Below are 12,677 nucleotides of genomic sequence, written 5' to 3' on the forward strand. Positions count from 1 at the left end.
CGGGAATGGGTAGTGAAATTAAAATGGGTGGCCAGTGAGAGATCCCGCTTGTTCTGGCAGATGGAGTGTAGATGCTCGGGGAGGCGGTCTTCCAATCTACATTGAGTCTCACTGTTACACAGGAAGCCTCACTGGGAGCACTGAACACAGTAAATGACCCCCCAACAGACTCACAGGTGAAGAGTTGCCTCACCTGGAAGGACTGTTTAGGGCCCTAAATGGTAGTGAGGGAAGAGGTGTAGGGGCAGATGTAGCATTTGTTCTGTTTGTAAGGTTAAATGGTAGAAGAGAGATCAGTGGGGAGGGACGAATGGATAAGGGAGAGATCTCTGCAGATAACAGAGTGGCAGGGAGGAAAAAATGTGCTTAGTGGTGGGCTCCCATTGGAGATCACTAAAGTTTCAGAGAATTATGTGCTGGACGGAAAGGCTGGTGTGATGGTAGGTGAGGACAAAAAGAACCCTATCCCTGGTAGGGTGGCAGGAGGTTGGGTTAAGAGTAGATTTCGGTGAAAAGGAAGGGATGAGGTTAGGGGCAGCATTAATGGTGGAAGAAAGACATCTCCTTCATTCCAAAATGAAAAGCCTCATCCTGAGCAGATGCAGCGGAGATAGAGGAATTGAGAAAAGTGAATGGCGTTCTTACAAGTGGTTGGGTGGGACGAGCTGTAGTCTAGGTAGCTGAGAGAGTGCATGGGTTTGTGATAGACATCGGTGGATAAGCTGCCTCCAGAAATAGAGACAGTGAGATTGAGAAAGGGAAGGGAGGTGTCGGAAATGCACCAGGTGAACTGGAGGGTAGGGTTGAAGTTGGAGGCGAAGTGGATGAAGTTGACGAGTTCAGCAGAAGTGCAGGAAGCAGCACCAATACAGTCATCAATGTAGCGTAGGAAAAGTGAGGGACGGTCACCAGTGAAGGCTTGGAACACAGGCTGTTCCATGCAGTCGGCAATCAGGCAGGCATAGCCGGGAGTTATATGGGTCTTATTCTGGTTGGCAGTCAGCACTGAGTGGCCTGCTACAGCTGTCAGTGCTGGGCCCACAACTGTTCACGATACGCATACATTAACAATCTGGAAGAGAGGACCAAGTGTGGTGTATCTAAGTTTGCTGATGACACTAAATTGAGTGGAAAAGCAAATCGTGCAGAAGATATGGAGAGTCTGCAGAGAGATATTAATAGGTTAAGAGAGTGGGCAAAGATCTGGCAGATGGAATACAATGTTGGTAAATACGAGGTCATCCACTTCAGAAGGAATAATGGAAGAGCAGATTATTCTTTAAATGGTAAAAACTTCTAGTATGCTGCTATGAAGAGGGAATTGGGAGTGCTTGGTACATGAATCTCAAATGGTTGGTTTGTAGGTGCAGAAGGTTATCAAGAAAGCAAATGAAATGTTGTCTTCATTGCTGTAAGGATTGAATTTAAGATCAGGGAGGTTATGCTGCAACTGTATTGGGTACTGGTGAGGCTGCACCTGGAGTACTGCATGCAGTTCTGGTCTCCTTACTTGAGGAAGGATATACTGGCTTTGGAGGTGGATCACCAGGTTGATTCCAGAGATGAGGGGGTTAGATTATGAGGAGAGATTGAGTCACCTGGGACTGTACTCACTGGAATTCAGAAGAATGAGCGGAGATCTTATAGAAACATATAAAATAATGAAAGGGATAAATAAGATAGAGGCAAGAAGGTTGTTTCCACTGGTAAGTGAGACTAGAACTAGAGGACATAGCTTCAAGATTCCGGGGAGTAGATGAGGAGGAACTGCTTATTCCAGAGAGTGGTGAATCTGTGGAATTCTCTGCCCAAAGAAGCAGTGGAAGCTACCTCAGCAAATATATTTAAGACAACGGTGGATAGATTTCTGCATAGTAGGGGAATTTAGGGTTATGGGGAAAAAGCAGGTAGGTGGAGATGAGTCCATGGTCAGATCAGCCATGATCTTATTGAATGGCAGAGCAGGCTTGACAGGCCAGATGGCCGACTCCTGCTCCTATTTCATATATTCATGTGTTCCCCCCAGTCCAAAGGTGTACTGGGAAGGTTAATTGGTCATCGTAACTTGTCCCGTGATTAGGTTAGCTTTAAATTGGGGTTGCTGAGCAGTGCTGCTTGAAGGGTCAGAAGGATCAATTCAGCTAAATATCGCTAAATAAATCCAGAAAAACCAGGACCCCGAGTTCTGGAGCTCCCTCAACACCTTCAGTCCTCTGTTTGACGTGAATATACCCCTGGACTTTATACCCTGTGATCTGTTGCAACACATCCTTTTGTGTCCCAGCCTCAGTTTCTGTATGATAAAGATTCCTGTTTGATACTTTGGGACGTTTCAGTCTGTTAGAGGTACTGTATGTGGTGGTGTTGGAGAAACTGATGAGTGAGTGAGCCACCCGACATCACCCGACCTGCCTCCACTTCAGAGCCTCAGGCTGAGTGAAGGAAGAGAACCTTCCGACATCAGTAATGAAATCTGACAGCAAACCGTACATTTATTCATATTTAATAACAACCATAGCAATACATTGGCTTTCAGATCAGCATGCAAACACTTCAGTATGGTGAATATGGGAAATTGGTAAATATCGTAGTCATGGCCAGCCAGCAGCTTAACACAGACAACGCTGTGTATCCTGCTCAATTCATTGTGAGTGTCTGGTTTAAATCAGGGTCTGAAATCATGGTAAATTATGGGGTTCATTTAGAAATAAATCGGGGCCATGTTCTCCAATGTCACCGTTCACTTTCTCTGTTAAATCCAACTGTATGTTGTTTTTGTGCTGGCATTCACCTCACATCTTTGCAGTTTGAAAAACGTACTTCATGTGCACCAGAAACCCAGATTCAGTCCTGTCCTTGGGCACAGTCTGGGTGCAGATTGCATGTTTCCCTGTGGGGTTCCTCCAGATGCTCTGGTTTTCTCCCACATCCCAAAGACAAAACTATTTGTAGAATAACTGGTCACTGTAAATTACCCCAGTTAGTGGTAGAACTGGGGAAGAGCTTGTAGGAATGTAGGAGATCCAAAACTGAGATCACTGCAGGAGTCATGGAACAGAGTGGTGACTGGTGGTGTGGGCTCAGTGGGACAAATACCCTGTTTCTGTACTGGATGACTACTGTAACTGGGTAGTTACTGGTGGTGTGGGCTCAGTGGGACAAGGTCCTGTTTCTGTACTGGATGACTACTGTAACTGGGTAGTTACTGGTGGTGTGGGCTCAGTGGGACAAAGACCCTGTTTCTGTACGGGATGACTATTGTAACTGGGTAGTTACTGGTGGTGTGGGCTCAGTGGGACAAGGTCCTGTTTCTGTACTGGATGACTACTGTAACTGGGTAGTTACTGGTGGTGTGGGCTCAGTGGGACAAGGGGCCTGTTTCTGTACTGAATTAGGGACATGAATAGAACTGAATATCAGGAACCCCAGGGACACAATGGGAGGGGTGATAACAACTTAAAGCACAGTTTCCTGCAGTGAATTGATGTCATGGGGCACAGACTGATGTCCACAATTACTGTGGTCATCGCCATTAGCACCACTGACTGACATCAGAACCTGATGATTCAATGGCCTTCAGCTGACCACTGAGAGATTCCAGCATTTCAACAGTGGAAGCCTCCAGCTGCAGCACCTTCCCTTCCAGCAGGTTGGGCAGCTTTAACATGTGGGCAATGATGTCATTGAGAACAATGACCAGTGCATCCACGTTACAGAATTTCTCACTGCGAAACTTCAACACGTCCACTTTACCAAGCAGTTGATTAACAATGCCTGTCCCTTGTTTCAGCTGGTAATCTAATTCACCGAGAATTTTCAGCAGCTCATGCAGTTTTTCCAGTTGATTCTCCGTACTTTGGAGGTTTTTATCAAGCCTCTCGATCTCTCGTTTTTTCTCCTCTATGCGTGCGATATAGGATTGCAGACGTGCTGAACATTTTGAAATGTGCTCCTCTTCATCCCGTATTTGTTCACTGAACAATTGACAATTCGCCTCTGCCTCGGCTCTTTGAGATTCACAAACTCCGATTGTTATAGCTCCTGGAGGCGGAAATATTTTCAGTGGATTAAATACTCCAGTATTAATTGTTACAATGCTCAATCACAAGCTTACTGTCCATTGGACTTCACTGCTGATGTACAGCCAGTAGACAAGATCATTTGTGAGAATTAGTTCTGTTGAAAGTTGCAATATGGGCTGAGAAATGGGAATGGAATTGAACCCCGATAAATGTGAGGTGTCATACCCTGGTAGGTCAAATGCAAGGAAACAGTACACTGTTAAGGGCAAGATCCTTAACAGTGTTGCTGAGCAGGGAGAACTTGTGATCCAAGTACATGGCTCCTTGAGAGTGGCTGCACAGGTTGATTAGATGGTTTAGAAGGCTTATGGAATGCCTGCTACAAATAGACGAGCACAAACAACAGGAATTCTGCAGATGCTGTAAGTTCAAGCAACACACATCAAAGTTGCTGGTGAACGCAGCAGGCCAGGCAGCATCTCTAGGAAGAGGTGCAGTCGACGTTTCAGGCCGAGACCCTTCGTCAGGACTTAAAATTAGACGAGCATTGAGATCAAACTTATTAATCTCTGGTTTGGCCACATCTGGAGTATTGTGTACAGTTCTGGTCACCCCACTATAGGAAGGATGTTGAGGCATTGGAAAGAGTGTGGAAGAGGTTTAGTTTAGAGAGCACGTGCTATCATGAGAGACTGGATAAATTTACATTGTTTACTCAGAAGCACCAGAGCTTGAGTGGAGATGTGATAGAGGCTTTCAAGATTATGAGACGCATAGGTAGACTGAACAGAAAGTATCCGCTTCTCAGGGTCGAAATGTCTAATACCAGAGGGCATTCATTAAGATGACAGGGGGTAATTTCAAGGGGGATTTGAGGGATGAGTGTTTTACTCAGAAGTTGTGGATGTCTGGAATGTGCTGCCTGGTATGGTGGTCGAGGTAAATTCACTGAAGATCTTTAAGAGACATACGGATAGGCACATGGATACAAGGAAGATGGAGGGATATGGACATTGTGTAGGTAGGAGTGATTTGGGCTTTGGTGTTTTTGACTTGCTTTTTGGCTGGTTCAGCACAATGTAGAACATAGTTTACAGCACATTACAGGCCCTTCAACCCACAATGTTGTGTTGACCATGTAACCTACTCTAGAAACTGCCTAGAATTACGCAAGCGCTTAGCCCTCTGTTTTCCTAAGCTCCGTGTAGCTATCTATGATTCTCTTAAAAGACCCTATTGTATCTACTTCCACCACCACTACTGGCAGTGCATTCGATGCACCCACCACTCTCTGTGTGGAAAAACTTACCCCTGACAACTCCTCTGTACCTACTTCCAAGCACCTTAAAACTATGGCACCTATTGTTCGCCATTTCTGCCCTGGGAAAAAGCCTCTGACTATCCACATGATCAATGTCTCTCATCATCTTGTACACCTCTATCAAGTCACCTCTCATCCTCCGTCGCTCTGTCTTCAAATTTGACCTACCAAAATGAACCACTTCACACTTATCTGATTTGAACTCCATCTGCCATGAATTAACTGAGTTCTGCATCCCATCGATGTCCTGCTGTAACCTCTGACAACCTACCAGACTATCTACAACATTCCCAACTTTTGTATCATTTGCAAACTTACTAAGCCACTCTTCTACTTCTTCATCCAGGTCATTTATAAAAATAACAAAGAGGAAGGTTCCCAAGACTGATCCTTGCAGAACACAAGTAGTCACTGTCCTCCATGCAGAATACGAACCATCTACACCCACCCTTTGCCTTCTCTGAGAAAGGCAATTCTGGATCCACAAAGCAAGGTCTACTTGGATCCCATGCCTCATTACTTTCTGAATGAGCCTTGTATGGAGAATATTATCAAATGCCTTACTGAAATCCATATACACTGTTCTACCTTCAATGTACTTTGTTACAACCTCAAAGAATTTAATCAGGCTTGTAGGGCTTGACCTGCCCTTGACAAAGCTATGCTGACTATCCCTAATCAGATTATGTCTCTCCAAATGCTCGTAAATCCAAGGCCTTCTCATGACCCTTCTAGCTCTCCTAATTTCATTCTTAAACTCCTTCCTGGCAACCTTGTAATTTTCCAGACCTCTAACAGTACTTAGTTTCTTTAACATTTCGTAAGCTTTTCTTTTCCTCTTAACTAGATTTTCTACATCCTTTGTACACTGTGGTTCTTTTATTTTAACCATCCTTTCCCTGCCTTAATGGAGCATACTTATGCAGAACGCCATGCAAATAATCCCTGAACATTTGCCATATTCCAGCCGTTCATTTCCCTGAGAAAATCTGCTCCCAAGTTTCTGCCCAATAGCATCTTATTTCCCCATACCCTAATTAAATATGTTTCCCAAATTGTCTGATCCTATCCCTCTCCAGCACTATGGTAAAGGAGATAGAGTTGTGATCAATACCTCCAAAATGCTCTAGTATTGTGGGCTGAATGGCCTACTCCTGCACCTATTGTCTATTGTTCTATGAAAGTTCACCAAGTTCTATATTTCTGCAGCATAGAATGAGGTCGGTCAGCCCAAACCTATCGTCTGCCTGAACTGCACTTTCTCTGTAACATTAACAGTTTATTCTGCATTCTGCTGTTGTTTTATCTTGTACCACCTCAACGCACTGTGTAATGAATTGATCTGTAGGGATGGCACGTGAAACATTGTTATTCACTGTCCCTCACTGCACCTGATTTATGCCCCAGACCACACCTGTGAATGTGTGACATTGGAACCAGCTTTCTAATCTAACTCGTACCACCATAACGTTCCGTCCCCGTCTTCCTTGTGTGCTTGGCCTGATATTCCCTTAAGGTCATGATACTATACACCTCAGCCACTGTTGAGAGATCTGGATCCACTTCTCTCTCTTTCTCTGGGGAAGTGTTTCTGCTCAATTCCCCATTGGATTGGCGGCTACTCTTGCCCATGTTGGTGCACTCTGTTTACTCAAAGCCTGTCACAGATTTGAAGATGTCAATCTGGTCACATAGTCTAGACTCATTCAGCTCTGCTGTCACAAGGATCGTTACAGAAAATCTTTCCTACCAATTGCAATATACATCATTTCATCTCTGTGTGACAGAACACACATCATAGTACAATAGTCTCTGTTTTATTATTTGGTATATTATCATTGCACATAATTGCATTGCTACATTATTATTGTTTATATTGTTATTCGGTGGTTTATTATTAGTTATGTCTGAACACTGCTGAATGTTTTTAAATGTTGCTGCTGTAACAAAAGAATTGCCTGCTCAGGATCAGGAAAGTACTTTATTATTATTATTATGTCAGTCTTTTTTCAATACCCCAGTGATATTTTCACTGAACATGCAACCTTGCAGGACTACCCTAGTGAACCTTCATTGCACACACTATTTTATTCTGCCAGCAAGATGTAAATTGATGATCAGAATTGTACGTGGTGTTTCAATGTGTGGCCTAGTTGAGACTCAGCTAAGTAACATAATCTATACAGAATCTGAGAAGGGAAATATGATGAGCTGCTGGAAACAGTGGTTACACTGATGATCACTGCACTGTGTGTGTAAAATTGTTTGAATTTAAAATTATATTCAAAGGATTGGCCAGATGTAGGAGGGGATGCTTTGTTGAAGTTTTTTCAAACAGCAAAAAAGACTTATCAAAAAGATGGCCTGTGCTGTGAGTCATTTCCCAGTCCATGAGGCACAATACAAAATACACAATTGTCCATCACAGAACAGTGCAATAGGTAGAGCTATCGCAACCTGAAAGTTAGGTGGGTTTTCAATATTTGAATCGTACCAAATGGTTGGAGCCAGAATCAGTCTTTATTGGACAGTAGCACCTATTCTTTTTCACCAGGTTAATCTGAAGAGAGTGACCAGCCAGGCAGCAACTCTCTTTACAGGAAGGTAAGACAGTGAGTTGAGCACCCACAGATTCTGCTAAATTTGTCATGAATCAGCCTGATGGTGGTCAAATATCAAGATGTACTTCAGTGTTGCATTGAAGAAGATATTTTGCTGTTATGTCCTGCGCTGGTGTATTTGTGACGAATCCCATTTGAATATGATTGGCTGCTAATGAGCCCGGAGAGAGCAAAGGCACACACCATATACCACCACTGAAAGGAACATATCACAATGCACACTGCAACTACAAGCTGGGTGTAGGAATGGCACGAGGCATTGTAAATGTAGATTGTAAATTCAATTCCATTCACAGAAATATGATTGCAGAGTGCCCATGATCCTCTGGAAATTGGATTGGATCAGCAGAAGGTGATATTTTTGGACTGAGATTAAAAAGTAACAATGGCAAACCAAAAGTTTTATGTTACTGCAACATGATTTATTGACTCATCTACTCAGTGCCCCAAGGAGGAAGGCAAGTGTACAGCATTGGAAAGGGTACAGAGGAGATTTACCAGGATGCTGCCTGGTTTAGAAAGTATGCATTATGATCAGAGATTAAGGGAGCTAGGGCTTTACTCTTTGGAGAGAAGGAGAATGAGAGGAGACATGATAGAGGTGTACAAGATAATAAGAGGATTAGATAGAGTGGATAGCCAGCGCCTCCTTCCCAGGGCACCTCTGCTCAATACAAGAGGACATGGCTTTAAGGTAAGGGGTGGGAAGTTCAAGGGGGATATTAGAGGAAGGTTTTTTACTCAGAGAGTGGTTGGTGCGTGGAACGCACTGCCTGAGTCAGTGGTGGAGGCAGATACACTAGTGAAATTTAAGAGACTACTAGATAGGGATATGGTGAAATTTAAGGTGGGGGTTTCTATTGCAGGCCGTGTTTAAGGGTCGGCACAACATTGTGGGCTGAAGGGCCTGTACTGTGCTGTACTATTCTATGCTCTATGAATTATTGAGACAGTATGGCCACATTCATGGAGCTGTGGACATGGACTCCAGTATCACTCTGCTAATGTTGTTAAGGCTCCTGCCATTAACTGTAAACTTTCTCAAGCAGACAATAATTAGATCATTCAACCATCAGAACATAAGATATAGGAAGTGAATTAGGCCATCTGGCCCATCGAGTCTGCTCCACCATTTCATCATGGCTGATCCATTTTTCGTCTCAGGCCCAATCTCCTGTGTTCTCCCCGTGACTGTTCATGCCCTGGCCAGTCAAAAATCTATCAACCTCTGCTTTAAATATGCATACAGACTTAGTCTCTACAGCTGCAGATGGCAAAGAATTCCACAGATTCACCATCCTTTGGCAAAAGAAATTCCTCCTCATCTCCGCTGTAAAAGGATGTCTCTCTATTGCAGTGACTAGCAGGGTACCGCAAGGCTCAGTGCGGGGACCCCAGTTGCTTACAATATATATTAATGACTTAGATGAGGGAATTAAATGCAGCATCTCCAAGTTTGCGGATGACACGAAGCTGGGTGGCAGTGTTAGCTGTGAGGAGGATGCTAAGAGGATGCAGAGTGACTTGGATAGGTTGGGTGAGTGGGCACATTCATGGCAGATGCAATTTAATGTGGATAAATGTGAAGTTATCCACTTTGGTGGCAAAAATAGGAAAACAGATTATTATCTGAATGGTGGCCGATTAGGAAAAGGGGAGGTGCAATGAGACCTGGGTGTCATTCTACACCAGTCATTGAAAGTGGGCATGCAGGTACAGCAGGCGGTGAAAAAGGAGAATGGTATGCTGGCATTTATAGCAAGAGGATTCTAGTACAGGAGCAGGGAGGTACTACTGCAGTTGTACAAGGCCTTGGTGAGACCACACCTGGAGTATTGTGTGCAGTTTTGGCCCCCTAATCTGAGGAAAGACATCCTTGCCATAGAGGGAGTACAAAGAAGGTTCACCAGATTGATTCCTGGGATGGCAGGACTTTCATATGAAGAAAGACTGGATGAACTGGGCTTGTACTCATTGGAATTTAGAAGATTGAGCGGGGATCTGATTGAAACGTATAAAATCCTAAAGAGATTGGACAGGCTAGATGCAGGAAGATTGTTCCCGATGTTGGGGAAGTCCAGAACGAGGGGTCACAGTTTGAGGATAAAGGGGAAGCCTTTTAGGACCGAGATTAGGAAAAACTTCTTCACACAGAGAGTGGTGAATCTGTGGAATTCTCTGCCACAGGAAACAGTTGAGGCCAGTTCATTGGCTATATTTAAGAGGGAGTTAGATATGGCCCTTGTGGCTACGGGGATCAGGGGGTATGGAGGGAAGGCTGGTGCAGGGTTCTGAGTTGGATGATCAGCCATGATCATAATAAATGGCGGTGCAGGCTCGAAGGGCCGAATGGCCTACTCCTGCACCTATTTTCTATGTTTCTATGTTTCTATTCTGAGACTGAGTCCTCTGATCTCATTCTCTCCCACCAGAGGAATCATCCTCTCCACATTCACTCTATCAAGGCTCGCAATACTCCAAGTGAGGCCTCACCAGTGCTTTATAAAGTTTCAACATTACATCATTGCTTTTATATTCAAGTCCTCCTGAAATGAATGCTAACATTGAATATGTCTTCCTCATCACAGATTCAAACTGCAAATTAAACTTTCGAGAATCCTGCACAAGGACTTCCAAGTCCTTTTGTACTTCAGTTTTTAGTATTTTTTCATCATTAAGAAATAGTCAACACTTTCATTTCTCCTACCAAAGTGCAGGACCATCCATTTCCCAACACTGTATTCCACCTTCCATTTCTTTGCCCTTCACCTAATCTGTCTGTTATTCTGTAGCTACTCTAGTTCCTCAAGTCTACCTGCCCATCCACCTATCTTTGCAACAAAGTCATCAACTTCATCATCCAAATCATTCACATATAATGTAAAAAGAATTGCTCTCAACACATACTCCCATGGAACATCATTTCTCATCAGCAGTCAACCAGTAAAGGCTTCTTTTATTTCCACTGACTACCTACTGCCTATCAACCACTACTGTATCATGCAAGAATGTTCCCTCTAATAGCATGGGCTCATAGCTTGTTAAGCAGCCTCATGTGTGGCACCTTGTCATAGGCCATCTGAAATTCCAAGTACACAACATCAGATGATTCTCATTTGTCTGTCCTGCTTGTTACATCTTCAAAGAATTCCAACAGATCTGTCAGGCAAGATTTTCCCTTGAGGAAACTACAGTCCATTTTATCTTATGCCTCCAAGTACCTTGAGACCTCATCCTTAATAATCGACTCCAATATATTCCCAACCACTGTGATCAGACTAACTGGCCTATACTTTCCTTTCTTCTGCTCCTCTCCTTGAAGAGTGGAGTGACATTTACAATTTTCCTGTTTTCTGGAACCATTCCAGAATCTAGTGATTCTTGAAATATCATTACTAATGCCTCCATGATCTCTTTAGCCATCACTTTCAGAACTGTGTTGAATGCTATCCAGTCCAGATGGTTCATCTACCTTCAGACCTTCCAGTTTCTCATGAACCTCCTCTCCAGTTATAGTAACTTCACACATTTCATGATCACTGGCACCTGGATCTTCTACCATACTGCTGGTATATTCCATAGTGACTACTAATGCAAATACTTATTCAGTTTGCTCGCTATTTTGTTGTTCCCCCATTACTACCTCTCCAGCACTGTCTTCTGGCAGTCCAATATCCACCTTTGTCTTTCATTTACACTTTATGAATCTGAAAAACTTTCAGTAACCTCGTTAATATTATTGGCTAACTTATTTTCATAGTCTATCTTTACCATCTCAATGACATTTCTAGTTGCTTGCTATTAGTTTTTAAATCTTCCTATTACATTTTACTCGATTATAAGGAGGCATGGGATCCAAGGGGACATTGTTTGGTGGATTCAGAATTGGCTTGCCCATGGAAGGCAAAGAATGGTTGTAGATGGGTCATATTCTGCATGGAGGTCAGTGACCAGTGGTGTGCCTCAGGGATCTGTTCTGGGACCCCTCCTTTTTGTGACTTTTATAAATGACCTGGATGAGGAAGTGGAGGGATGGGTTAGTAAATTTGCTGATGACACAAAGGTTGGGGGTGTTGTGGATAGAAACATAGAAAACCTGCAGCACAATACTGACCCTTCAGCCCACAAAGCTGTGCTGAGTATGTCCTTACCTTAGAATTTACCTAGGTTTACTCACAGCCCTCTATTTGCTGATGATACAAAGGTTGGGTGTGTTGTGGATAGTGTGGAGGGTTGTCAGAAGTTACAGCAGGACATCTATAGGATGCGAAACTGTGCTGAGTAGTGGCAGATGGAGTTCAACCCAGATAAGTGTGAGAAGGTTCATTTTGGTAGGTCAAATATGATGGCAGAATATAGCATTAATTGTAGGACTCTTGGTAGTCTGGAGGATCAGAGGGATCCATGGGGTCTGAGTCCATAGGACACTGAAAACTGCTGCGCAGGTTGACTGTGTGGTTAAGAATGCATGCGGTGCATTGGCCTTCATCAACCATGGGATTGAGTTCAGGAGCCGAGAGGTAATGTTGCAGCTATGTAGGACCCTGGTCAGACCCCACTTGGAGTACTGTGCTCAGTTCTGGTTGCCTCACTATAGGAAGGATGTGGAAACCATAGGAAGGGTGCAAAGGAGATTTACAAGGATGTTGCTTGGATTGGGGAGCATGCCTTATGACAATAGGTTGAGTGAACTTGGCCTTTTCTCCCTGGAGC

At 43.7% G+C, this 12,677-nt stretch overlaps 1 protein-coding gene across 1 annotated transcript in view; it reads right to left on the minus strand.

Moving 5' to 3' along the window:
• Positions 1-2,519: 2,519 nt before the first annotated feature.
• LOC140202127 (uncharacterized) overlaps positions 2,520-12,677 on the minus strand; it is a 40,915-nt gene continuing 30,757 nt past the window's right edge. The window contains exon 4 of the mRNA XM_072266987.1: positions 2,520-4,041. Coding sequence (XP_072123088.1) covers positions 3,533-4,041 — 509 coding nt within the window. The 3' untranslated portion in view covers positions 2,520-3,532. The remainder of the gene's footprint in view (positions 4,042-12,677) is intronic.

This window comes from Mobula birostris, chromosome 8 (genome assembly GCF_030028105.1).
Source record: "Mobula birostris isolate sMobBir1 chromosome 8, sMobBir1.hap1, whole genome shotgun sequence".
Taxonomy (NCBI): Eukaryota; Metazoa; Chordata; class Chondrichthyes; order Myliobatiformes; family Myliobatidae; genus Mobula; species Mobula birostris.